At 45.7% G+C, this 27610-nt stretch overlaps 2 protein-coding genes across 6 annotated transcripts in view; one reads left to right on the top strand and one right to left on the bottom strand.

Moving 5' to 3' along the window:
* The window catches only part of LOC136663007 (integrator complex subunit 6-like), a 33308-nt gene extending 31935 nt beyond the window's left edge, over nucleotides 1-1373 (bottom strand). For all 3 annotated transcript variants that reach the window (XR_010795002.1, XR_010795003.1, XM_066639871.1), the window contains exons 1-2: nucleotides 1140-1373; nucleotides 964-1041 (exon numbers count right to left, since the gene is read on the bottom strand). Coding sequence is in view for 1 of the 3 variants with exons in the window: in XM_066639871.1 (XP_066495968.1) it covers nucleotides 964-1041; nucleotides 1140-1250 (189 nt within the window). In the remaining 2 variants the exon portion in view is untranslated. The remainder of the gene's footprint in view (nucleotides 1-963; nucleotides 1042-1139) is intronic.
* On the top strand, nucleotides 971-27481 carry MOSPD1 (motile sperm domain containing 1). 3 transcript variants are annotated; one of them, XM_066639874.1, is made up of 7 exons: nucleotides 971-1059; nucleotides 10196-10262; nucleotides 19677-19934; nucleotides 20378-20453; nucleotides 21481-21704; nucleotides 25533-25694; nucleotides 27113-27481. In XM_066639874.1, the coding sequence occupies exons 3-7, from the start codon at nucleotides 19781-19783 to the stop codon at nucleotides 27142-27144; spliced, it is 648 nt and encodes a 215-aa protein (XP_066495971.1). In that variant the 5' UTR covers nucleotides 971-1059; nucleotides 10196-10262; nucleotides 19677-19780; the 3' UTR covers nucleotides 27145-27481. The 3 variants fall into 3 exon arrangements, with proteins under 3 accessions (XP_066495971.1, XP_066495970.1, XP_066495969.1); XM_066639873.1 differs by lacking the exons at nucleotides 971-1059; nucleotides 10196-10262 and adding an exon at nucleotides 14177-14241; XM_066639872.1 differs by lacking the exons at nucleotides 971-1059; nucleotides 10196-10262 and adding an exon at nucleotides 14316-14396.
* The last annotated feature ends 129 nt before the right edge of the window (nucleotides 27482-27610 follow it).

Here is a 27610-nt window from a genome sequence, read left to right as displayed (position 1 = left end):
TGTGTGTACATGAGCCCCAATAAGGGAGAGTATACATGTGTGTACAAGCCCCCACGAGTGTGAGCACATGTGTGCATGTGCATGAGTCCCTACAAGAATATGAGAGCGTATACAAGCCCCCATAAGACAGTGTGTGTGTGTGTGTGTGTGTGTGTGCGCGCGCACGCGCGCGCGCGTGTGTGTGTGTGTGTACACACAAGCCCCCATAAAAGTGTGTGTACCAGTCCTGTGAATGTGTACAAGCCCCCATGAGTGTGAGCATGTGTGTGCATGAGCCCCCGTGAGAGTGCAAGTATGTGTGTGTTCACAAGCCCCAGGAGAGTGCAAGTGGATGTGAGCCCTTGTGAGAGAGAGTGTGTGTGTACAAGCCCCCACAAGTGTGTGTGTGTGTATCAGCCCTGTGAGTGTGTATGAGACCCTGCAAGAGTATGTGTGGATGAGCCCCTTTGAGAGCGTGTTCGCATATGCACAAGTCCCCACAAGACATGAGTGCAAGCCCTTGTGAGAGAGACAGTGTGCGTGTGTTGTGTGAGTCCCCACTAGAGAGTGTTCGTGTGTGAGAGGCCCTGTGAGAGAGACAGTGTGTGAGTGTGTGTGTGTGTGCGCTGTGTGAGCCCCCACCAGAGTGTACATGTGTGTTGTGTGAGCCCCGACCAGAGTGTACCTGCGTGTGTATCTTTGAGAGAGAGCCCCTGTGAGACACAGTGTGTGTGTTGTGCGTGGCCCCCACCAGCCACACCGCAGAGCGCCCCGGAGCGGCCTGCGGCCAGCCCGCCCTGCCGAGCCCGGGTCGCGGCGTGCGTGCGGGCGCGGGGGGGCCGGGGGCGGGGCGCGGGCCGTTCCTCCCCCTCCTCCATCTCAGCAGCGCCCTCAGCCTGCGCTCCTCCATACAAAAGCAAAATGTCCGCCATCTTCGCGGCCGCGGCCGGGCGGGCGGCGCGCGGGCGGCGGCCGCGGGCTCACCTTGATGCAGAAGGGCGCCTCGTCGAAGGTGACCAGCATGTACCTGTCGCCGCGGCTGGCGGGGTCGCGGGCGCGCAGCTGTGGAGAGAGCAGAGGGTGAGTGGGGCTGCGGGGGGTGTGGGGCCCCGAGGGGGCCCCCCGAGAGGGGGCGCGGGGGGCCCCGGGGGGCGCCGCACCTTCATGAAGAGCTCGACGGCGCCCTTGGCCACGTCCAGGTAGCTGGTGCCCAGGTAGGCGCGCTGGTTCATCGAGGCGGACGTGTCGATCAGGAACAGGAGGATCGGCATCGTCCGCCGCAGGCAGGCCTCGCCCGGCCGCGCCGCTCAGCCTTCCCTTCCGCTCGCAGCCCCGCCGCCTCCCGCGCGGGCGACTCTCGCTCACTGACTGACTGACTGGCTCGCTCAACTTGGCTGCCTCGAGCCTTCCTCCGCCAGCGGAGGAGGAGGAGGAGGGGAGGGCGGCGCACGTGACCGCCGCACGCACGCCATTGGCCGGCCGCGGGGCCGCTATTTGCATATGCATGAAGGGCGGGGCCCACTGGGAGGGGCGGGGCCTGGCTCCTCCGTCTTCTGGGGATGATGGACGGGGCGAGAGGGAGGGGGCGCTGCTGCTGAGAGTCTGCACGGCGCACGCTCGCCCCGGGGTCCGGCGCGCTGCATGCTGTTGCAGGCCAAGGCTAGGCGTGTCTACTCGGAAGGAAGTCGATTGTAGTCAATGGGGCTTACTCCCAGGAGAGTGTAGCAGCCTTAGAGCCCAATCTAGTCCTGTCTACTCAGAAGGAAGTCCCATTGTAGTCAATGGGGCTTACTCCCGGGTAAGGGTGGACAGGACTGCAGCCTGACTCCGTGTTGTGGGTCCAACTCTCCCCAAGTGACACTGCGCACGCGCCTGGACAGGGCTGCCCCTTAGCAAACGTGCCTGGCAACGCTCGGGACCCAGGCAGCGCGTTCCCACGTGCCCCAGGAGAAACCCCCCACCCATTGCTCAGCTGTCTGTCCTTGCCAGGCTGCGACCAGCCCCAGTGCCTCTCCGCCCCACCAGCAGTGCATTCACACGCCCTTCTCTGGAGCTGGAGAGCCGAGGCATCTACACTGCTGAGCTGTGCATCACACCCTTTGCAACACTAGGCCTGGGTGCCTGCCAAGCAGCAATGTGGAGGAGCGGGTGTGCAAGCAGCCAGTGGGGTGGAGTGGGAAGGGGAGGACCAGTCCCATGCTTGCAAGGTTTTCTGAGAACCAGGAAAAGGCTGGCCACCAGTGGTGTAGCTGAAGGGGGTGCAAAGCCCGGAGCTTTGTAGGGAGCCTCACGGCAGTGTGCAAGGGGCCCCTTCCCTTTGGAGCCTTGCCAGGCGGTAGGAGCAAAAGCTCAGAAGGGAAGGGGCCCCTTGCACGCTGCCGTGAGGCTCCCTGAAAAGCTCCATGCTTTGCACCCCCTCCAGCTACACCACTGTGTCCACTACCTTTTATTTTGCATTTAAAAAAAATTTTTTTTTATTGCATGCCACTTCTCGAATTGACAAATTCCAAAGTGCCTCATTTATTTTCAAAAGAAATACCTTTGGCCCTCACAACAATCTTGTGAAGTAGATTACAAGAGGGAGAGAGAAAGCTATGAGCTTTGTGGGAATTTCAACCTGACCAGGACTAGCACTCCAACCACTACACCACGCTGGCAGTTATGGTTGCTGCAACAGTCATTGCAACAGGCATTGAGGGCAGAGCTTTAGAGGCTTGCCTTACCCCCTCTGGCAAGGAGTCACTGGCCACGCCTATTTTCAGGCAAGGGGCCAAACACCAGGAGCAGGTTAGACCTTAAGAGCAGGAGCAACTTCCTATGTCTTACAGGTTTATGGCCTGCCTCCCCTTTGTGCAACAAGCACACGAACAGCGTCACAGAATTGTGGTCTGCATTAATTAAAGTCACCATCATGTCTCCTTGCTGCAGTCATACCCCGATTGCAAATGCTTTGTTACTTATCCGGTTCTCCGAAGAGCTCAAGCGGCATTTAGTTTCTCACATCCAAGCTGAATATCCCATCCACTGATTAGAAGCTAGCAGGGGTAGCTCTCTGTGAGTTTGGACAGTAGAGGCTGCACCCACATTAGGGATCACTGCAGAGGGGTGCCATCATTAATGATGGCAGAATATGCTTTATCTGTACTGTACATGCCGAGTATTCCATGGACAAAGATTACACACTCGACTCTCATACCAGCATTCACAGCCTGAACACCTCGCTCCCCCATATTACACATTACGCCATTTTAAAAAAATCTATAATGCCTTGGGCATCTGCTTTCCGCAGAGGAAAGGCGGGGTAGAAATCTTTTAAATAAATAAAAATAATAAATATTTTCTCCACCTTCTGAATGCTGTTTTCATTTCCTCTGCGATTAGCTGTCTTCCACCAATTTTGAAATTCAGAGAGGTTCCACCCCAATCAACCATGAACCTTGGGCCAGTTGTTATTTCTCAGCCTAATCCAGTGGTTGAGAGCCACTAAGTGCTTGCGTGGGCAGGCGGGGGGAGGCAGCAGTGGCGGGGGGAAGGCGCGATCGCTCTACATCTACTTTCAATGCTGCGGGGAGCCCTGCTGCAGGTCGAGCCGGGCTCCCCGCACCCCCTGGAGGCTGCAGGGGCTTGGGTACAAGTACCCAAGCCCCTGGGGATCGGGTTGCTGCTTCCTCCCTGCCTCCAGGCTGTCCCCACCCCTTAAGGGGGCAGGGCCCACAGGCTGGGGCGTCGTGGCGCCCCAGTTTGAAAAGCCCTGGCCTAATCTATCTCACAGGGTTATTGTGCAAATAAATGGAATGTACATGTGCTTCGTTTTCTACTAGGTCAGGGCACTGGTCCCTCCTCCTCAGTATTATCTATTACAGTGGTTCTCAAATTTTTAGCACAGGGACCCACTTTTTCGAATGAGAATCTGTCAGGAACCACCGGAAGTGACATCATCAAGCAAGAACATTTTTTGCAATCCTACTCACACTTTGCCAGGAGTAAGTCCCATTTATGATCATTGTTTAAAGCATATACATAATAGTCTGTTCAAAGTACAGATGTGTAACATTTCCCCAAATACATTTACATACCATAGCAGCACCAAGTCTAATAGATTAAAAATAAAACATTGAAATGAATGGGGACCCACCTGAAATTGGCTCATGACCCACCTAGTGGAGTGGGTCTATTGGAATCTTTTTTTCAGCCATCTCTGGACATGCTATTAGGGACTGAACCTGGGAGTTTCTGCATCCAACTCAGGGACTCTACCACTGAATTACAGCCTTTCTCAAATAGGCCCCTCAGTACTGGTAGAAATGCTTCCTTAAAAGCTCAGCTTGTGTGCTTATATTCAATATATGCTGGTATCAATATTAATAGTCAATGTGCAAATCTGGTACTGTGTCACAAATTAAATGGTACAGACTAAAAGTTCACCATGCATTCCCCACAAGCCACCTCTATGAAACACACAGGGCCAAGGACACCTGTGATCAGAAATGTCTGATCATTAGCAAGTCTGATAGAAAAATCAAAGGAGGTGGAACATTTTACAGTACATGCAGTGCACATACAAGAGCCAGAGCAAGGATCTGAGGCTGTGCCTGCACTGCAGTTTTGCTTACAAGACAATCCTAAATACATTTAACTAGAAGGCAGTTGATCTTAATAGGACTTATTTCTAGGGAACCATCTTCAAGATTGCTGCCATTAATGTGTGGGTTTGGTTTCTGTTGCTTATGGCACATGATTTTGACCCATAGAACTGCCTTTGAAGACTCCTTAAACTTCAGATACTGCACTACAAAATGCAGCTGCTTGGTTACTAAGTGGGACTGGCTAGGGAAGATAGTGCACCAATTTTGAAACAGCTACACTGCCTGCAAGCCCTTTTCTGGTTACAATTCAAAGTGGTGGTGGTGGCGGCAGTTGTATACTGCCTCCTTAACCCAGGAGGCTTCAGGATGAGAAGGGCCATGTGAGAAAACGGGAGAGAGAGGGAGGCCTCTGTGACTGCCTCCCCGCCAAAGGATGCAGTGTATGCCCCATGGGTACGGCTGCACTGGCACCGGAAAACTGGATAGGATTTGGCTCTCAAGCAGGCCAATCCCCTGTCCCTCACTTATTAATTATTTATTATTGACATCTTAATTACCCCCTTCCTCCAAGGACCTCAGGGTGGTTGGTGTACAAACATCCTTGCCTCCTTTTGTCCTTACAACAGCCCTTTCAGGTAGCTGACTGGCCCAAAGTCACCCAGGAAGTTTCATGGCTGAGCTGGAATTTGAACCTGAATCTTTCAGGTCTAAGTCCAACTCCCAAACCACTACACCATCTTGGCTCTCAACCAACCACTTTCTTCCCAACCAACCCCCTTAATATTCTTTGGGTCCTGAAATCCTATGCATAGATGCTTACTGGGGCCATTTTGGGATGTTTATTTTATGAAACACGTATTTCTGCATACAGTACCTGCAGGTGTTGCCTGAGTATTTATTTATTGAAAAGACTTCTACCACACCTTTTCCCTTGTAATCAAGATGCCCAGCTGGCTTGCAATGGAATTAAAAACATAAAATACAATAAAAATGTTGTATGCAATTAAACACAGCCAAACAACAGCAATATAAGAACATAACAACTGGAGCAGCTCCAATAAAACAATCCAACAAGAACGGAGGAGGCTAACTCAAAAGAGGGGAAACAAAAAGGGTTTCAACCTCTGCCAGAAGGCCAATGAGGGTGAGGTTCTCAGCTCTAAAGGGAGGGGGTTCCACAGCTATGGTGCCATCACGAAATAGACCCTACTCTGTGTCACCAGCAATGCATGATATACAGAAACCACGGTCTTATTTCACTGCTAAACACACCATCCACATTTGTCATGAGAACGAATGATGTAAATTGTCTACGTTTGAATTGTTTAGGGTTGCTGTGGGCTGGTATGTGGGAAAAACTGGCTGTAATTCATTTTCAGAGGTGGTGAGCAATCACCAGTGTGATGCTATTAATCAACAAGCTGCAAAACAAGCTGTCGCCACCCAATTGGTCCATCAAGAGGTTTTCAGGCTTCTAATCCCTAATCAGGTGTCAACTGGCTTCCTTTTACTGCTCAAGAGAGCATGGCCAGTGCTTTTCCAGGATCTTTTGATCTAGGTCTCCTCTTTGTCAGACGGCAACAAGGTGAGAACAAAGCGACAGATGAAGCCATACAAAAGTGTTAAGGGGGTCAGAATTAAAATCATGTTAGGAAAGCCAAATTAGATGTTCAGTCATGATCTCTCCCCCCTCCCCTCAAAATGCAGGGAGTAGACAAATAAAAGGAATGACATTGGGAGGGGACACACATTGCATAGGCCAATGGTAGGGTCCCATTGCATAACTGCAGCTGCTGGAAACTACCTTCTGCTGTCAGGCCATTCACCCAACTAGCTCACTATTGTCTGACTCCCAGCATCTCTCTCCAGGGTTAGGCAGAACGTCTGTCTCTGACCTTTTAAAGTGGATTAATTGAACTTGGGACCTTCTGTCTGCAAAACACATACTCTACCCACTGAGCTACAGCCTGTCCTTCAGCTTGCACTGCTGGAAGGCAGTGGGTGCAATGGCTGCAACAGACATCTCCGTGAGCAAAGTACTGCAGCACTGCAGCTAACCATATATGCAGGAAGGCCATGAATCATGTTGACTGACAGCTTGCTGTAGGGACACATGCCAAAGGAAGAATATCCAGCTGGAGTTCCTTGGAAGAACCCTCTAGCCCAACTATGCCTAATTTTCCCTTATGAGATTGCAGAGTCTTCCTGGTCTAGCCTCCTGCCAGCACAAAGGTACAGCTTTGCAGGTATAATGTGTTGCCAGTAGTACACTGCTGTGCTCAGCCAGTGCAAGGAGAGATTCTATAGCAGACTCAGGGCCCAATCCTATCCAACTTTCCAGCAGTGGTACAGCCACAATGCAACCCCAAGGTAAAGGAACAAATGTTCCCATACCATGAGAAGGCCTCAGTGATTGCCTCCCCACCACAGGATGAAGTGCACGCTTCATTAGCACAGCTGCGCCGGCACTGGAACATTGGATAGGATTGAGCACTCACCCTGTCCAGCAGGCACAGCTAAAATTGGTCTTAAAAGCATTATGGCAAGATCTGGTGTTGGTGTAGTGGCTAGAGTGTTTGAACAGGACCATGGAGACCTCACTTCACATCCCAATAAAATACACTGTGTAACATTGGGCCAATCGCACTCTCAGCCTATTTCACAGGACAGTTGGGAGGAGAAAATAAGGGTGGAAGAGCCCCTGAGCTCTTTGGAATGACCAGGCATAAGTGCCACATAGTCTTGACAACCAACAGAGAAAACTTGGAAGAATACTTTTAACCAACATGTCAACCATCTCACCAGAACAGTCAGACACTGAGAAAGCTTAGCAAGAGGACTGCCCGGGGAATCCAGATGAAGTATCACCCAACCAGCTTATAGTATCCTGGAGGGGGGGCATTAGATTGCTTGATCTGTATGCAACACGCAGGAGCTTAGACCAAGTTCCTCAGTTTTGGTGTGTGAAATGTCAAGCTTCACTTCCTTGCTGATACACCTGCATACTCACAGCAGCAGTTGGTCCTGTGAATGGCTACTTGTTTTGTCTTTTTCAAGGACCACTGCATATGTCTAGCACCTTGCGAATTGGTTCTACGATACATTTTCACACCCTCCAACATTTCACACATGAAAATAGGGACATAACTGTGACACTCCTATTCTCAAAAAAAGCTCCTTGCTTGAGGGCCCACCCCATATATTGCTGAAAGCTTTATACTCCATCTGTTGTGCACTGTATTCATCATTTTGCAGTATTCTTTTATTCTCAAACAGCTTGTCCTATACGGTGTCAAAACCCAAGCCTTTGTTCTCTCTTAAAAGCACATTGAAAACACCTAACTGTCCTACAATCCATCTTCAACCATGCAAAATGAGCCTCACACTCATGTGAAATGACAGGTTGTGTACATCCAGGGAATCCTAGGGCTCCTGCATGTTCACTTACAAATACATTCAATAAAGACATCTACATGTAGACACGATGTCTACATAAACCCCTCTAAGATTTAACTTCTCTTTTAGAAATCCTGGAGAAGGGCTTGATCCTAAACAGGATGACCAGATACAATGGAGGACAGAGTGCCTATACCTTTAACTGAAATTAGCAGTTCATGCTACTGTTTCAAGCAGACATTCCCAAAAGGCATAAAACATAACAATGTTTTACCAGGGAGAGGTAACCCAAACTAAAGACTAGTAAATGGCCCTCCTCACCCCAGCAGTGTCTTCTCTAGTGGCTATCTGCCAGTTCTCTTTTGCATCTTTTTAGATTGTGAGCCCTTTTGTGACAGGGAGCCATTATTGTTTGATTTTCTCTGTGAACTTTTTGTTGAAAAGCAGTATAATAATAATAATCATCATCATCATCATCATCATCATCATCTTCCTAGTAAATAGGGACTGCAGGCGTGTACGCAGTATGCCTAATATTAATGGGATTTGCAGAAACATTAGAGCAAGTTTATCACTTAGTGCTCTTAGTATCAAGTGATGGTGTCTACGGAGGAAACAGACATAATAGATCAAAACACACAGAGTTCTCACACCATCTCACCTCACCTGAAACTTTTCAGTTATAGTCATACATTCATCTGCTTTGGAGTAACAAGCAAACAAAATGACTGTTGTGGGAGACCCCCTGAGGCTGATGTATGTTTTTTTGAGAACATTAAATGACTCCTAAAGGTAAGTGTGTGTGGATTCTTGGCCATCACACACATTGCTTGCGTTCATTCAATTCCAAAATGCCTTCCTCTTCTCACACTCCTAGCATTCTCTGTCATCTGTGGATGACAAGGATGCAAAAAGAGAGAGAGAGAACCACCAACCTAGTAAAAATCACACGGTCAGTCTTCTGTTTTAAGTTATAAGCACATAACTTCTGAGCAGCTTCTTTCCAAATGACCTCAGCTTCAAGGCGTGTGATCTCTCTTTTTTAGCATCAGCAAAGACAAATGGCTGCAGAGAGAACTGGTCCATTATGGGCGAAGCTCTACTGATCTCATTAGACATTAGGAATACAGCTCTCCAAACAATAATTATACCATTATCTCTCACCCGGAGAAATACCAAGGTGACTGTGCCAAGGGGAAAAAAAGCTGCACTACAGAAACACCCTAGGTACCAAGATGGCAGGAGAGAATGTTGGTAATCTTTTAGTCAGCTCAGCAACTAAGAAGGCAAAACAATGTTAGATAGGGAATTAGAAAACTTTATAAAACAATTATCAACCAGGAAATGTATGGAGGGAAAAAAATACCTCAGGGAGTATTTTAGCTTGCAGAAAGAAGAATTGGCGGAGATTTATAATCTGTTGGCCACTCCCATCTCATCACAATCATGGGCATCTGTGGTTGCAGAGAATTGTTTGATTATACCAGGACAGAGGCTGTGACTCAGAGGTACAGTATGAAGAATGTCCCAGTTTCACTCCCTGGCATCTCCAGGTAGGGTTGGGTAAGCCCCCTTTCCAAACCTTCACTGCTTCCAGTCAGTACCTCCAGTGGGAGGACTCCAGGGCCAGCCCCAGGAGCAGTGGAGCTCAATGCGGAGCATCAATGTGGGGGGGCCCCATTCTCCCCATGGCCCCCCACTCTGGGAGGCCCTTTTCGGACCAGACAAACACAGGGGTGCACAGGCAGGCCCACAGGAGCAGACATTCCACTTGCCACGCTGGCCTCCTAAAATCAAAATCCCAGCTGTGGCATGGTTGATCCGTTTGCCGCCCTAGCACCACCCCCCCCCCAAAGAATGGGGCCCAATTTAGTCAAATCAGCTAAGAGCACAATCCTAACCCAATTTCCCACACTGACATAAGGGCAATGCAACTTCAGGATAAGGGAACAATCTTTGCCATACCTTGAGGAGGCCTCTGTTACTGCCTCCCAACTGCAGAATGCAGCACATGCCCCACTGGCACAGCTATGCCAGTGCTGGAAAGTTGGTTAGGATTGTGCCCTAAATCAGCTTAAGGCCAGCTCTGGCTGACTCAGCTCAGTTTGGAACACGAACTCCATCTTGTGAAGGCCCTGAGACCACACTAAGAGCTAATTTACACAACAGCCATTCAAAATGTTGTCTGTTTCTTATAGCTTACCTTTCTTTCCCTTCCTTTTCTTCTATTCCAGAAGCCAAAGACATAACACTGCCAAGAAGCTGTGGTGTTAATTCAGTCTCTGCAGGTGTTACCCAAAGGTAAATATGCAGTCTGTTATTGCTTTCTTCATCTGTTAATAATTGAGGGAAATCTGTGTGGCTTCTTGCAGTTATCTGTACACAGAGAGAGCATAATATTTTATATCAGCCAGAAATCTCACAGCAACATGCATTCAAGTGACACTATGTCAGGTCTGATGTGAACATGTTTGGGAAGGAAATGAAAAAGATGCTGTTAAAGGGTCAATGAAACAGCCATAACTTCTTGTTTACAAAGGTTGCGTGTACAGGCAACCATGAGAGTTGGCACTGCCCACATTTTGGCCTGCAAACAGGTGAAAAATAGAATGATGAAGATTCTCAGCAGGAGTCATGAAAATGCAGTTTGCACTTCTTTCAGTGACAATAGATACACCGGGAGTGCTAAATTATCTCCAGCAACACCATTATAAGGCGCCATGGACTCTGTAAAGCAACAGGGGCTGCCTTTAATTATGAGGCTAATGATTTAGATTTGCTACCCTATAGAAAGACAATGATACCAGTCCCAGTAGCATATTCTGATACTTGACGTCACATCTAAATCAAATCTCAATTCAACCAAGTTTACTCCCTATCACTAATAACTGTGTCTAGGACTGCAACCTTCCCCTTGAAATAGTTCATTTATTACAATGTGTGCACATGTGTCTATGAGTGTGTTTTTTATAGATAAAGTCTCAGCTGAGGTAATCTAAAGAATTCCTGGGTATTTTAAGTTTCACCAACCCAAAGCAACGTATAATCTCTTCTGCCGCACACTGTCTAGGGCAGTGGTGCATAAAAGACCTGGTACTGAATTGGCAACATGCAGAACAAGATGTCTTAGAGGCAACATATAAACAATAGGTATTCTTCAGAGTAAATGTAACTACACTGTCAAATGGTTTTAGAGAAATATTCTGCATCATTCAAAGTGCTATTCAGGTTTGTCAAGTTGTTACAAATGTGAATATTAACCATGCTGTTATCTGATGAATCAGATTATGAACTGAGCCCTTTTGGGTCCGGAAACTATTTTTTGCCATGAAAACTGCTTTGTGAATTTTTTTTGATGATAAGCAGTATATAAATACTCTTAATAATAGAAATAATAATGAATCCTGGCTAAGTTTTGTGGTCATAAGGATACTACAAGCTATGCATCAGAATTTCCTTCCGCTCAGTGGCGTAGCTAAGGGGGTGCAGGGGGTAGCAGTCACACATCAAGCTTTAGGGGGGCAACAAGCTGAGTTTGACAATAGTGGCCAAAATTGTGAAAATTCTGATATGTATTAATAATACCATCATGTTATAGATCATTGGAAAGGTAATTTAATGCAGAATGCAATGAAACACTCTGCATTGGGATATCTGTATTCTATCAAAAGTCATGGCCAATTAACCAGAAAATGAAAACACAACTGCCTTGTGGAACAAGTGGATTTGTTTAACTCCAAACTGACCTATGAGACTGAGTGTTCTGAGTGCCAGTGAGATGTTATTTTGATACAGCAAGGAACCAATAACTTTTTATTTATTTACTTAATTAAATTTGATTTTGTCATGCGAGGGGGTACAAAATCTTATTTGATCCCAGGTAGCAGATAGATGCCTTACCTATGCCACTGACTGAGGGGGAGGCAGCAGAGCAAGTGGGTGGTGAGCTGCTGGGGGAAGGAGTTGGGTTCCTCCCAATTTTCACTTTTTAAAAAGCCCGGGCATTATGTCACTTCCGGTTGTGACATCACTTCCAGGGCAACATTTTGAACTTGGCACTGGGCTACAAGATCACTAGCTTCACCACTCTTCTGCTGTGATTATAAACAAATTATGTTATTAATAATAAAAAATATTTGATCACACGCTTTGCTAATTAAAAATTTTTTTCTTGTCTTTTTTTGGGTGAATACCACCTACTGCAGTGCACGGAATTCCTAGGAAAAGTATACAATGCCTAGAGAATCCACAAATACTTTTTCATATTTTCTCACATTTCCTATGTTTATAAATCAGTAGAATTCCTAGAATTTACTGAGTAATCTTAAGACTGCAATCCTATGTACATGTTTACATGGGTATAAGAGCCCAATACTATCAAGCACACTGCTGGCACTGCAGCTCCAGGCATCATAAAAGTGCTGAAAAGTACTCCAGCACTGCCGGTGAGCCTACCCTGCCAACAGAGAAGCCAGTGCCACTTGGAGCTGGGCTGTGCACCAGGAAGATGCATTGCTGGAGTGGGCCCAAGAGGGGGACAGTCTGCTGCCAATTCCTATGCCCCTTCCCACACCTGAAAGCCCAACACAGGCCTCCTCGGTTCTGCGCCCACTAAATAGTGGGCACAGATTCAAGTAGACCCATTGCCACCTGCAGAGCTCAACATGGGGTACCCTTACCCCAAGGAGACTCCAGTGGCTGACTCAGCCCTGCAGGGTATAGCAGCGGCCATTTATGTGCTACTGTTCTGTGTGGTTCTGGGGCAACTTAAGATTGGGCTGAAAATCCAACTGAACCCAGTGGGGCTTACTTTTGAGTAGACACTGCACTGTTAATCGGTCATCCATTACAGTTTCCATTCAGCCTTCTTCACTATTTTGCGAACAACACTGGCTTATGGATAGGCTATCTGGTTTTTGTTCTTTGCTTATCAATACCCATGTTTGAGTAGTGTGTTAGTTGTGTCTGCGAGGACGTGCGAGCTGCTGCTGAGGGGCAGGGACGTGCGGTGGGTGGGGAAGAAGGTGAGGCAGAGCCTCCCCACCGGATTTCTTCGAAAAGTGCCACCGCCGTGAGAGGGATGTGCGGTGGGTGGGGAGGCAGGGCCTCCCCACCGAAGTCCTTCAAAAAGCGCCGCCGCCGTGTGAGGCGCCCAAGCACCCATAACCCACACACAAAGTGTGGCAAAGCAAAGCGCGTGGGTTGTGGGCCCTTGGGCGCCTCACACGGCGGTGGCGCTTTTCAAAGGACTCTGGTGGAGAGGCTGTGCCTCACCTGCCTACCTACCCACTGCACGTCCCTGCTGAGGGCCATCCTGACGCCATGTTTTTTTTTTTGTCATGCCACACTTGACCGCTCTCCAGCCATCAGCAGGCCGCCTAAGCCACCGCTTTCCAGCCTTGGGTCCAAGCATATGTGTGTGGGACATTTATTTTATGCATTTATTTACACCTTTATTGCACATTTATTGTGTGTGAGAGACACTGGCAGTGCTGGCTGTTCCCCTCAAGAGCCAGAAATAGGCCTGTAAAGCAACCACTGTTGACTGCAGCAGTATTTTTTCTGTCAGCGCTTATGAGGGAGACGCGCATGCGCGGCTTCAGAGGCGCGTCCCCAGCACCCCAAGCGCTTATGAGGGAGTTGCGCATGCGCGGGCCCAGCACTCTCCGCACCAGCACAGCCAGCGGGCTCCTGAGCGAACCCCGGATCCTCCTCCCACTCCTTCTTCCACTGCGCATGCGCGGTCGACGTTCTCGCTGGACCACCACGGTGAGGGGGTCAGTGAAGGAGATACCGGCGGTGACGTAATGAGCACGCGACGTGCACGCCCTCATAGATCTCCAGATCTAAAAAAAAGCGAGAGTGACTGCAGTGTTCACTTCAGGTTGGTCACCGGACGTGCGTAAGACTTGCTCTGGAAGAAACGTTTCAGCATAGTTCTTGTGCTTTCCCACCACATAAAAGAGAGCACTGAAAAAACCAAACTCAACGCCACAGTCCTTTCATGTTTCCTCACAAGTGTGTTTTTGGTTACTCTAGCCCTTTCCCTTCTCTATGGTGCTGCACCGCGCTCACCCAGCAACAGTGTGTGCCGCTCTAGCCCCTTCCCCTCTCTATGGTCCTGCATGCGCCAGCGGGAGTCCACCAGTTTCCCGGCAGGCATTGCGCCCTGGGACGGGAGGGGCGGTGGAACCGGGGAGAGGGGGAGGGGACGAGCCAGAGGGGGCGGTGTTTCTGCTGCTGACAAAAGAGCCAGTAGACGGCGGGCCTGGCCGGGCGGGTGAGTGAGGAGAGGACTGGGAGGGGGTGTTGTTGCTGAGGGGAGGGCAGACCCCCCCTGAATGGGACTGGCTGTGTCCCTCCCCCTCAGCTCCAGGGGTCCTGTGAGGAGGAGGCAGCCCCTGCCCCCCCGCACAACAATGGACCCTGCTGGGGGTGAGGGCTCCTTTGGGCCACCTGTGACTGTGGTGATGTCACCCTCCATTTGGGGGGGAGGAGCCAGCTCTGGGTGGCTTGGGGAGGGGGGTCTCACAGGGCCTGGAGGGGGAGGGAGGTCAAACCTGAAGTGTTTAAACGTTTATTGTTAAAGGGGGTTTCTGGGATGTGTGTACACACACCCATGTACGTGTATGAGTGTATATATAGACATAAGCACACATTTGTGTGTGTGTATATACAGTCATACACAAACATGCACGTCTGTGTATATATACAGATATACATTCACACATGTGTGTGTATATACAAACACACACACATGGGTGTATTGTATGTTTTTGTATATATATGCACCCACACGTATGTATGTCTCTATATACACACACAGTATACACACATGTATGTGTATATGTGTGTATATATAGACATACATACACACATGTTTGCGTGTATATATACAGACATGCACGTGTGTGTGTGTATACAAGCATGCATGCATGCACATGTGTATATTCTGTGTGTGTATATATACACAAACATACTTGCATATTTGTATATACGTGTGTGGATATATACGCAGACATACATACGCACACGTGTGTGTATATATGTGTGCATATTGTGTGTGTGTGTGTGTGTATATATGCACACATGCACAAGCATACACATGCGCGTGTGCATGCGTCCACCCCCAGTTAATGTTATATCTGAGGAAGAACAGGGTTCTTACATCTTATATAAATTGTTTCTTGGATCATGCTTGAGACAGTGGGGTGAGGGGGCTGATCTGAAAGGAGGGGGTTATTATTTAGAGCTAGTGTGGTGTTTCATCCTCCCTTTTCCTCCCCTTCTGTGTGTGTGTGTGCGTGTGTGTGTGTGTGTGTGTGTGTGTGGATATATCTGTGTAATATAAAAGGGGGACTTTTAATATAAATAGAGTTGCCAGAGTGGCAAGTTCTCTCTCTGTCTCTCTCCCTGTCTCGGCAGAGTTCTTTGAGTTGCATAAGGGCTGATGTGTGACCCCTTTAACAAGTGTCTGGTAGACCTGTTAAAAATAAAATCAGCATTGACTCCAGTGGCAACAGCCACTCAGGGAACCTCCCTGAGAGGAATTGTTGGGGATTCAGTAGCCTATAGAACTGGGCACAGTGGGGTCAGGATCTGTAATGTGGAACAATCTCTTCTGTGGCCCTTTTTCTCTGCTTTGCTGCTGCAGCAGCAGCAGCTGCTGCCTTGACAGGCCTGAACCATATTTTTCTCCTTGCTGGAAATGTCATCACATGACTCTCGCTGCGTTTTTATTAGTGTGCTGGGATGGAGAGCACCAAATAAACATCCTTCCCTGTGATATGTAGTTTGGTTTATCTCCCATGTGTTGTTTGGGGCCCTTATTCCTGTCTAATTTGCCTGCAATGGGATTTTTCAAGTTAGCTCTCGAGGAATAGAGACGCTAGTTCATTTAAAAATGTGAAAATGAGTCGGTGGGGAAGGGAATCCAGGTCAATGCTCTCATTCCTGTAAACCGGATGGCTTCCAAGAACAGTATAATGATTCAGTCATGTGGCATCAGCCATATAACTTCCGGGCTTTTTGTTGGCCTCTGGCATAAATAATTTCACATTCTTGTAATTGTAAGGACTCATTAACATGAATATGAGTTGAGAATAGCTGCTGTGTGTTGTCAGAGTTATTTGGTTGAGCAAAGAGAAGATGGTTTGCATTTTATTTCCGATTTACATACGTATTGATTTGTCTTATTTTCCTGAAGAGTCATCTCCGAGACTCCTTCTGAATGCTGACTGTGCCTTTTGGGAGTAGAAAGCAGGTTTGCATGTGCTCCTATTTGAGCCATAAATAATCGCTTCTATTTATTTCATTTTTATTTATATCATGGGGTGTGTGTTTATGTAAATGTAGTTAAAGCAGCAGACCATAAATACTGTAAATAAATCACAAAAAAATGACAATATAAACCAAAATTTTCAATTGCTGACCCATTGGTGTGCCATGAATGGCCTGCAGGTGTGCCGCAGGAGTTTGAGGTAGGGTCACATATTAGCACAATCATTGGGTGATGTGAGCCCCTCACTGGCAGCATGGTGTGCCTTGTCAACTCTCAAAAAACCAATGGTGTTCCTTGACAGTTCTAGTGCCTTGTTAGTCTATGTAAATTACCAGGCACACTGATACCCTATATTTTTTATTTTTAAAAATCTTTTTATACCTTTAATAAAATATTTTATACATTTTTAGATTGTGAGCCCTTTTGGGACAGGAAACCATTTTGTTATTTGATTTTGTCTGTAAACTGCTTTGTGAACTTTTTTTTGTTGAAAAGCAATACAGTGATGCCTCGCAAGACGAATGCCTTACGCAACGAAAAACTCGCAAGACGAAAGCGTTTTGTGATTTTTTTGGTGATTCGCAAGACGAATTTTTCTATGGCCATGCTTCGCAAGATGAATTTTTTTGCATTTTTTTGTTTTGATTTGTTTTAAATCGCACTTCGCAAGATGAAAATTTCGCAATACGAAACGACTCGCGGAACGAATTAATTTCGTCTTGCGAGGCACCACTGTATATAATTATCCCTAATAATAATATATGCTCTTGTTTGGGAATAGTTTGATGTCTCCAAAGTAGTACTCGTGCAAGTCATTTTCACCATTCCAGCTTGTTGACTCACTGAAACTATTTCTGAGAGTTGAGTGACTTTCAGCAATGCTTTGGTGGGGGATACCTGAAAACCAGGACTAAAGTGATGCCCTGTTCACGATTTCTGAGTATTTTTCCCAGTACCATAGTTCCTTGGCCTACCAGAGCCATCCCTTGGGTAGGGCAACTGAGGCAGCCGTACTTTCATGACTACTATATGGCTGTAATGGGTTGGGTTGAGTTGGTTGAGCTGCACCTGGCCTGCACTCTTTTAAGAACAGCTCTGCCCACAACCCTCAGGATTGGCTTTTCCAGGGAGTGGGGTCAGAGAACTTCAGTAGGGGGAAGAAGATGCACTCTGCTGGCACTCACCCTATCACAATTAGAATGTCTCTCTGTGCATAAATATGCAATGGAAGAGTGGGGGGAGGAGAGAACCAAATCCATCCTTTCACCTCCTACTCAGCCACCTACCCTATCTATTTGTGACAAAAGGTTAGCTAGTCACCTGTATTAAAACACCATGAATGAACTTGCAGCTCTTCATCTTGGTAATGACCTAGCAAATATTTTAACCAGTAGATTTTGCAAGTGGAGACTCAAGGTTCCACAAATGGACTAGTACACTGTTGCTGTATCTTGATTTTTTTGTTTATTAGTTGACACCGTTAACGTTCCATGTAAATGATGGACAGGTTATCTAAAGTGGTGGTGGTCTCTTAGGTAGCTGTAGGAGTGATGTCCACCAGCATCTAGAACAGAATGAGCTCAAAAGAATACTATGAATCACATACGCGTTGGATTGTAGGGAAGGGGCGGTCATTTGGAGTATTGTCTCATTTTTTATTACTTTGTCGGCCATGTGAAGAATTAGATGTGACATTCATTGGTTAATTCTGCTTTCCTTGAAATAGGTTTAATGAGAAAAGCACGAATTACGGATATTCTAAATGTTACTTTTGTAAAGTAGATGGTTATACACTTGCTAGCTTCTTACGCAATTCTTCATTTATGCAGTCCCAGAAATTTGCTGCTGCTGCTGCTGTTGTTGGAAATGACCTTGTGTTCTCATGAGCTGGCACAGTTCCAAGGTGGACTCAAGTGATGTTCCATGTTGAGGCAGTGAATATAAATTACTGGTCGCACATGAAGAGTTGCACCCTAATAATTAGACACACTGTGCAAAGTAATTGCAGACCTTTACACATCTATTCTAAGACAACAAAAAGTGACCAGAATTCTTTGAAGAATGCAGGTTTCCAAATTACAGATTGCAGGTGTGCAGCCTCCAGAATTTGAACTTGGTTAGAATGAAGTTCTGGAAAAACTAAGCCACAGAAATAGGCACGTGTTATTGTCCTGGTTATCTGAGGGACTGCCTTCTCCCCTACATTCTAATCTGCCCTCTTAGGTCATTTGAGGGGGCTGTCCTTCAAGTGCCACCTCTGTCCCAACTATAGCATGACTATGGAATTTCCTTAAAGGAAATTGAGAACTATCATCTCCTTCATGGCTGAAGGCTCAAAATATGCCTGTTTTATCTGTTTTTTGGGTGATGGATTGATGTCTGCTGTTTGCGCCGCTGTAATAGTGCTGTGGCTTAAATGCTTCTTTTGGGACCAAATGGTTACCCCCCCCATGGGGGGGTATACTATACTGTATGTGGATGGTTTGTTTTAATGGTTTTCCTTATTGCTGTTATACATTGTACATTTATTATGGAACTTTGTAAGCCGCCTTGGACATTTGCTTTGGCACAGGAAAGGCAGGATATAAATTTTTAACATAATCATTGGGTCACTTTATGCACTACAAATATTTCTTCCTTGCAGAACATAAGATGAGAAAGCACATCACATGTAGGAATTGCAAGCGTGCGTTTCACAGGGAGGGTGGCCACATCTACATGCCACCAAAAAGAAGCCTTCTTTTTTTAAACTTGCATGTATTTGCTTTGGCAACAATGGCTGGTTTCTTATAATTCATGAGTCATGTGAACATGACATTCTGTTTGTGGGTTTGCACATTAATTCCCATGCAGAGGTTTGCTCCTGCGTGGGAATTTTGTAATTTTTGTGAAGCAGAAGCCCTTAGTGTTTGCTGTTTTCATCTCTGGAATCGGTCTGCTGGTGAGCACTATAAAGATAACAGACTACTATGGAAGTTTACTCAAACAGCTTAGCATTTCTTGCTAAACTCCTGTCTTTTATTCATCCTAATTAAATGTTTTAAGTGCAGTTATTTACACTCTTCAACCCTATTATGATCAGACCTAACATTTGAATTCTCCAGTTATAGGCTCTCATGTTTTGCATCGTATTTTGATTTGATTGTGCTTGTGCAAATACAGCCAAGATCTTTTATATCTTGATGCACCCATGGATTTATGCACCAGGAGTGTACATGTGTGGAAGAGTGGTTTCTTGTTTGTTTGCATTTAAACCAAATGTCAAAGTAGAACAGAAAATTGTGTAGGCCAAAAAGGTTCAGAAAGCCTGTGGGCAAGTTTTTCCACTGACCAGTGAAATGTTTGTTTCCGTGTATGTTAATCTCGTGTCCAAGTGGCTGCAGATGAAATGAAAGCAAAAGCTATTATCTTCACTGTGCTCTTTCCTCTGACAGGTTTGCCAAAATGCTTTCAAATTCTTAAGTTGCTTAGAACCACAAGTCTTTGGGGACGAAGCACTCCTAAGAGCAAAAGGAGCAGCAAGAAGGACTCAGTGCCAATGCAGCAACAAAAAAGACAACCAGAGCTTGTGGAAGGAAATCTTCCCGTCTTCGTGTTCCCCACTGAACTGATATTTTATGCTGATGACCAATCAACGCACAAACAGGTGTTGACCCTCTACAATCCCTATGAGTTTGCCTTAAAATTCAAAGGTAGGACACTGGTATGATTCCAATAAAGGACTGCTTGGATGACAAATTTGTATACACTTTGGGTGGTATCTGAAGTTACTCAGCCTCCAGAGCGAGCTGGGCTGGTCTAAGACCTTCTGGTGCCTGAGAGAGCATGCCAAATGTCACCCCCCCTTCCCATTCCCTGGGTTAGTAAAGGAAGAGGGGAACAGAGAGGAAACCAGAGGTGCTTTAGTCTAGCGCTCCAGTCTTCCTGCTTGAATCTAGGCAGGAGGAGCAGCAGAGGCAGGAGGCATTTGAGGCAGCTGACTCAGTTGGTCTCATGCAGAGACCAGGCCTCCCGTCCTCTTGAGCAAGCTCATCTGGATACTGCCCATTATTTTCACAATGCTAAGACATTGTAGGTCAAGTCACTGCAGAATGGGGTGTTGGCTGTACTTAATGCTGGCTTTTTATTGTTTCAGTTCTTTGTACAACTCCAAATAAATATGTTGTTGTGGATGCTGCGGGTGCAGTGAAGCCTCAATGTTGCGTTGATATGTAAGTAAAAGTAACTTGTTTTGGTGGTTCCTAATTATTCCGAATACATGGCAGTGCTGTCCCCCCAAGCTGATTACCACTGTGTAACCCTTTCAATTGCAAAATTTATCTGGTGTTTTGGAAAGGTATGTTAGAGTTTGAATCATATAGGAAGTTGAAATGGCCCTAGAGACTTGGCCATGGTTTGGATTTTGAGCTAGCTATTTGATCATCTGCTGCTTGGAAATGGCAAACAAGCAGACTTGATTGTGATGAATACTGGAAATGGGGGAGCCTGCATTTGTTGGGTAAGAATTATGGCCGTGTTGATACATGTGGGGTGTGGGAGGTCACAGTTCCTGGTGGAGCTGAAGAAGAGGCGCCACCACTCAGCTAGAGAGTGGAGCAACAGCTGATGACATTATCACTCGTTGCTTATGCTCAGCTGCTGAAGCATGGTGGGTGGAATTAGTACCGGTCCATAAATGCAGCTAGGAGGGGCTTGGGGCAGGGGATTGATGCTGAGGAAGTAAGTGGATTAACAAGTAGTAGGGGAAAGGACAGTGACACAATGGAGGGTAAAAGGAAAGAAACCTGAGAGAGGACTAGGGAGACATTAGTAAAGAGAATCATTGGTGTATCATTGAACTCTGCATCAACCCCATTGAGATGCTTTGTTCCCACATACATTCCAGGGCAAATTATTACAGGATTTTATATCTTTTTCTGTTTAAGTGACAAAGCTGCTCTGAGCTCTTGGAGTAGGTTGAACTGTCTGTCAAAATACAAAGTCCCTGAGATCTAGCATGCAAACTTGAAGGCATGTAATATATGGATAGTGCACTTTTTCAGGCTTTGAGGAAAACTGAAACGGGAGGGAGAGGAACTGCACGCAAGCCAAGTAAGGAAGAATCAGTTTCATGAATGTGATCCTAAGAGAAGGAGGATGTTATCAATGCAGTCCTTACGTAGCTGTGTGCGTTTTCTTCAAGAAATGATGGTGCTGCCCAAGAGCATGCATAACCCTGAACTTTGCTTTCATTGACAGTGTGATCCGGCACCGAGATGTCCGACCGTGCCACTATGGCGTGATAGACAAGTTTCGGCTCCAGGTCTCTGAGCAAAGCCAGAGGAAAGCACTGGGACGGAAGGAAGTCATTGCCACTCTGGTTCCCACTGCAAAAGAGCAGCAACAGAAGGAAGAGGAGGAAAAGAGGATAAAAGAACACCTGACTGAAAGTGTCTTTTTCGAGCAGTCTTTGTGTCAGCCAGGTACTTTGAGAGCTTTCTTTCAGCATGATCAGTAACTATACAGCCTCTCCGGTTGCACTTGTGGAACACCAGAGCTCACACTTCATTCCCTTTCTTGGCATATGTTATTTCCCAGTTAGAGAAATCTTAGCCTATCCACGGTAGATGGGATGTGCACATGACTAGAACAAGTGTATTGAACAGAAAAGCAGTGTTGCTTCCTATTTAGATAGAGCATATATACAGATTCTGAGAAGAAGCATTCCACTTCTGCACTGGCAGGAGTGCCTCTTCTAACATCCTGCCTGCCATCTGCAATATGGGCATACCTTGCGCTTTCATCTGGTTAGGAACCAGAGCTTGGATGAAAGTCAGAAGTTGATGAATGACAAAGCAGAGCCTTGTGTAGCTTAGAAATTTATTTTGGCCTGTAAAAAACGTAAATGACTAACAATATAATACAAGCATTTGCATGTGAAACCCAAGTACACAGGAATAAAAGAAAAATAAACATAATGTTTATGCGGGACATTGGATGAAATTGGACAAAAGAGGAAAGGATGGGGACGAAATTTGAAATGTGATTATAAATGAAGGTAAAGAGCCAAGTAATGAAAGTCAAGATACACTGTGATATAGATCACATCAAGATATACATTAACCCCTGCTAATTGGGTAAGAGGCACTTTTTCAAGTGGGTGCTCCTTTTTTTAGCAGGGGGAGAGTAACTGGCCCACCTCACCCCAGCAGTGTCTGTTCTAGTGGCTGTCTGCTGGTATTCCTTTGCATCTTTTTAGATTGTGAGCCCTTTTGGGACAGGGAGCCATTTAGTTATTTGATTTTTCTCTGTAAACCGCTTTGTGAACTTTTAGTTGAAAAGCGGTATATAAATACTGTTAAAAATAATAATAATAATAATATACCTGTAATAATAATTTGTTGTGCCATTTATGTGCATGACTGTGAAGGGATGCAGAGTCTAGTGGTTAGTAGCATGCCATTGTTCTCTGCTTTCCTCTTCATACTGCACAGACTGGATTTTATGGGGAAATTGGGAAATCTTTCCATTGCCACCAGTGAAGACTAAGAAGCCCTGAAAGAAAAAAAACTTCCTTGGGAAAGCCCCTCTCCTAGGTGGTCAGAGAGCCCCCAAATCTGGAGAATCCTCTTAAAGAAACAGTAGTTGTGGAACATAGCAAACTGGTGGATGTGACGAGCAGCTCCCTCCTAAGTAGACTTGGTTCCTCCTAAACAGAAGATGTTTATCTGAAAGTCTAAAGAAAACATAGGGTGGAATGCTAGGATCAAAACAAGGCCCAGATAAGTAAAAATAGAGAGAAATCTGGGTTTTTCCACTACAGTGGTGTTTTACAAAGTATTAATATACTTGTGTCAAAAGTATATCTCAAATACCTGGCTGACAATCTGAAATCAACACAAGGAAGGCAACAGAGGCAGGGATAAACTGGGAAGACTATGCAAGTATTTCATGTACACATATTTAAGCTTAGTTACAACAGAGTATGGAACTAGGACATGGTGGAAAAAAGTACTTATGTCAAGCATAATTACCATTGCTTTAAAAAGTGGTTGCCTGATTTTAATTGGGGGGGGGGGGTGCCTTTCAGTTGATTTTGGAAAGATATTTAATTTAGTAAACAAATCAATTAAAGGTGCATCCCTGGTTCTAAACTATCAATTTTCAACTGGTGTGCCAAGGCACATTGGTGTGCTGTGAAAGGTCCACAGATGTGTGTCCTTGCCACAGGATGTGGTGATGGCGTCTGGCCTATATGCCTTTAAAAGGGGACTGGGCAAATTTCTGGAGTAAATGTCCATCTTGGGTTACAAACCATGGTATGTATGTGCAACCTCCTGATTTTAGAAGTGGGCTACCTCAGATTGCCACATCCAAGGGAGGGCACCAGGTTACAGGCCTCTCTTTGTCTTGTGTGCTCCCTGAGGCATCTGGTGGGTCCTTTTCTTATGTTCTTATGTGTCACTTGAGTTTGGAACACAGAGGTTGAAAATAGCTGAAAAACTCTTCCGGGTTCTGCAGCTCTGTAGTATTGAATTGTCTTCCTCTTCCTCTATTGGCAGTGGGGCAATCACAGAGGGCTTCTCAGGGTAAGGGAATGTTCCGTTATCTTGGGGGCTGCATCAGTGCTGGAAAGTTAGATAGGATTTGGCTCTCAGTTTAAGTATGTTTCTTAAAAGAAAATATAATCTGTTTTAAAAATAGTGTGTCTAAAAAAAAAAGTGGCTTTTAAATTTTTATTGATTTATCTCGGATTCTATCCTGTTTCTTTCCAAGGGCCTAAAGGAGGTAACTGTTGAAGGGAAAAACGTCTGTATTCTATTCATGCCTCTGTTAATGTTTTGTTTAAATTCATTACTAACACTGAGCAAATAATTAGACTCCATTCATAGAAAGGCCAAGCCATTATTTAAGTCTTCGTTGTTTTGAACGATAACCACCTATGTTGGTGTTGCTCCAGATTTGTAGGCAATTCTGTCTACCCGCAGTCTACGTCTGAAAGTATTGGGAGAAGAGAGAAACTGTAGTAAGCAAACATCCTTTCCTAGACTGCAGGAGATGTGTATAAACTGTAAAAGGCCATTACTTGGGGGTTTCAAGGGTGACATTTTAGCCTATTACAGCTGGCCTCAAGGGAAGTAGGCCAAAGATCTCTACAGCCTGTGCTATTAATTTATTGTTTTGTTCAGAATAAGGTGTGTGGACATGTCCAGTTTGCAAATACATTTGTTTACATTTATACCTCATTGTTATGCCAAGGTTGGTTCTCAAAACAGCTCATCATTAAAATTCTTACAAAGGTACATTATAATTAGGGATATGTTGGTGCAGGGTGAGCAGCTTCTTCTGGGCCAATTCTAGGCTTGACCCTAGAGGAAGAGCTGCAGATAGAGTTGGGAGTTGGCATAGGGTGAACCCACCAGTCAGCAAAAATATGTGGATGCTTCCCATGTCCCGTACCAGAGTTCAGAGAACCTTGCTGTGGAGGGGGGCAGTGGTATGAGAAATATGTAAGCTTTCAGCAAACCCTGGAATGCTTTCCAGGATCCTGAGGGCAAGAAATGAGCTTTACTGGGGGGGAAAGGGTGAAAAAGAGCCTTTGGAAGCCATGTTCTTAATTCATGCTTTGTGTTGGGTAGGCAAGAATTTGCAGATCTGAATAGCCCTCATAATAGTGGCAAGTGTAGGTTCCCAGCAGTGGGGCACAGAGTCTTGCACTGGGGCACTGATCCATTAGCTTTGCTGTAATATTAAAGGCACCACCTGATTTTCCTCTGCTCTAAAACTACAAGACAAAAACAAGGATTTCCTCACACAGCACGCAATTGTTCTGTGGAACAGTATGGTGTCACAGTTCTGTCACAGTATGGTGCATTACTCACTGCATTAGGTGGTTTTAAAAGGAGATGATTGAAATTCATGGAAGAGGAAAGGCCTGTCCTGAAACCTCCATGCTCAGGGGTATTATACCTGTACCAGTAAATACCAGCTGCTTTAGAGGAACAGTGTTGCCTTTGCACCCTGTTTGTGGGATTCCTGAGGCATTTGGTTAACCCTCGTGAGAGTGAAGTTGCTGGACTTTTGACCTGGTCCAATAGAGTCTTGGATCACGCTCAGAGTGATGGGGGGGGAGCTTCTGCATCTGTTTCCAGCCATACAGGAGAGCATATTTTGCTAGCAGATGAGTGTTTTAGCAGTTGTGGGTATGAAGGCAGAAAACAACCAAAAAGAAAAAGCCAATAGAAGGCAAAATGCTGCACCTTTGGGTTACGCTGAATGTCTTTCCTCCATTTTGTTTTTCCTCGCCCCAGAAAACAGAATTGCCTCATCGGGGCCTAGTTTACTCACAGTCTTCCTGGGAATAGTGTGCATTGGAGCTCTCATGCTTCCCACATTGGGAGAAGTGGATTCCCTGGTGCCTCTCTACCTCCATTTAAGTGTGAATCAAAAATTAGTTGCTGCTTATGTATTAGGTAAGTGCCTTCATCTTTTTTGGGAGGGGGAGGGGTTAGTGGAGTTTTTGCAGCGTTCTTGAATTGTTGAATAATTCAAAATGGTTAACTACCATTGAAGTGGAGCATTGTCACAATGTCATGTCAGCATGTGAATGAATATTAAAATGTGAACGCAAGTTTGAACTAAAGGGAAGGGCACACTAGACTCTGTCATTGGCCAAGGAGTTGATGGGGATATGCGTGTAGTTTTGCCCACTGTACTTAACTTTGAGAATCCCTTTCTTTCTTACTGTATTTGTACATTCACATCATGCCTGTGAAATGCCTTTGATTCAGTCCCAGTCATACAGCGACAGGTCTTGGCTGGTGGTCAGCCACAAACATGAATCTTTTCATGCTTTATGGCAGCATTTCCTAACATTTGTTCTCTGCCCCACCACTTCACATGATTCACCTATTCAAAGCACCACCAGAAGAAACTGGTGATGACATCCTTGCCAGTTGCTTCTGGGTTGGGAGGTCAGATCAGTGGCATCACTAGAGTGCGCACCACCTGGTGCTTGATGTCAGTGCATCACCCCCATGGTGGACCTCCTCCCATGCAGTGGGCAAGGCAGTGACCCAGGTTGTGGGCATGGTGATGTACCATCACCCTGTCCTGTTGGTTTTTTAGCTATACCCTTTTATAGAACACAGATATTTCAACTTGGGTTTTTTTTTTCCATTGCATTCTGCTGTAAATTACACATTGAATAATATATAACATGATGGTATTATTCGTACAAATTGTGATTTTAGCAATGTTGGTCACTAGTGCGCGTCACCCCCCGATGTGTGTCACCCAATGTGGCCTGCAGCCGCTGGGCCAGATGCAACATGACAAACACTATAAGAGGCCAGGGTGAATGGGAAGGCTTTTTCTAGCACAGAAAGGTATGATTTGGAGCCTCTTACCACTGTTTGTTGTGTCACTTTCCTGGTCTCACTGCCAGGTGGCAGGGGTCCTGCAATTACCACCAGACACCACCTGAAGTACCACAGGTAGTACCCTTACCACTGGTTGACAAACACTACTTTATGGCATAACAGGGGAAGGTTTTTGAAAGGTGGGAAAGACTAAATAGTTGTCCTTTCTTCCTTCCCGTCCTCAGCTCCAAGCATCATGACTAGGCTCCTGTTCTACAATGGCTAGAGCCCTGAACAGAGGCACTCCTGGGGATACACTGGGCTGGGGAAACACTGCCAGATTTTGTTGTGGTTCCTCATTTCTGTGTATGGATTGTTTAAGTGAACAATATGCTAGCATCAAGTCTCAGTAAAAGAGTGTAGCTTGTAATGAACCCTCTCTTTTTGCACACACCAGCCTCTTAATGTGGGTAATTTGTCAAGTTGAACTAAAACAACAGTTGACATGTTCTTTAATTCTTTACTTTCAGGTCTTATTACCATGGTTATCCTGAGGACATGAGTGATAATTTAATTAGATGTCAAGATTCTGTGTTTTTTTTAAACTGTGTTTGTAAATTCACATCATGAATGTGAACTGCCTTCAACTTTCATTTGGCTCATTAAGATGCTACAGAGGGAAAAAAAAACCCTGTTCAATGATTTACAGTGCTTTTTTTTGTTTTTTAAAGTAATGTTTTAACTATGTTTAACTGAAAAGACTCGAACGCTTGGAGGTGCTTCTGTTACAGACAGCTATACGTTGTTTAGTGATGTATGTGAAGCAAATCTGGAGAACCTTTTATATCTTCGCCTACTGTACAAAAAATCCTATTAAAGTAGCACTTTCTTGTTTATAAGTCCATGTTCACATCAGTGTTTGATCACCATAAGAGCCAGAAGTTCTGTCTCCAGCATACATTTGTCTACTCCATGCCTGTAAGTATTGCGGTTAGTGCTGAACACCCTCATGTACAGAATTTTTAAAA

The sequence above is a fragment of the Tiliqua scincoides genome, chromosome 12 (genome assembly GCF_035046505.1).
Source record: "Tiliqua scincoides isolate rTilSci1 chromosome 12, rTilSci1.hap2, whole genome shotgun sequence".
NCBI lineage: Eukaryota > Metazoa > Chordata > Lepidosauria > Squamata > Scincidae > Tiliqua > Tiliqua scincoides.
Note: the sequence above shows the minus strand (reverse complement) of the source record. Positions and strands in the feature narration are given on the sequence as shown.

Excerpts from the sequence above, each read along its gene's own strand:
- MOSPD1 (XM_066639872.1), top strand. Across the intron at positions 20,454-21,480 it reads CCTCAATGTTGCGTTGATAT|TGTGATCCGGCACCGAGATG; the intron begins GTAAGTAAAAGT and ends TTTCATTGACAG. Across the intron at positions 25,695-27,112 it reads AGTTGCTGCTTATGTATTAG|GTCTTATTACCATGGTTATC; the intron begins GTAAGTGCCTTC and ends CTTTACTTTCAG.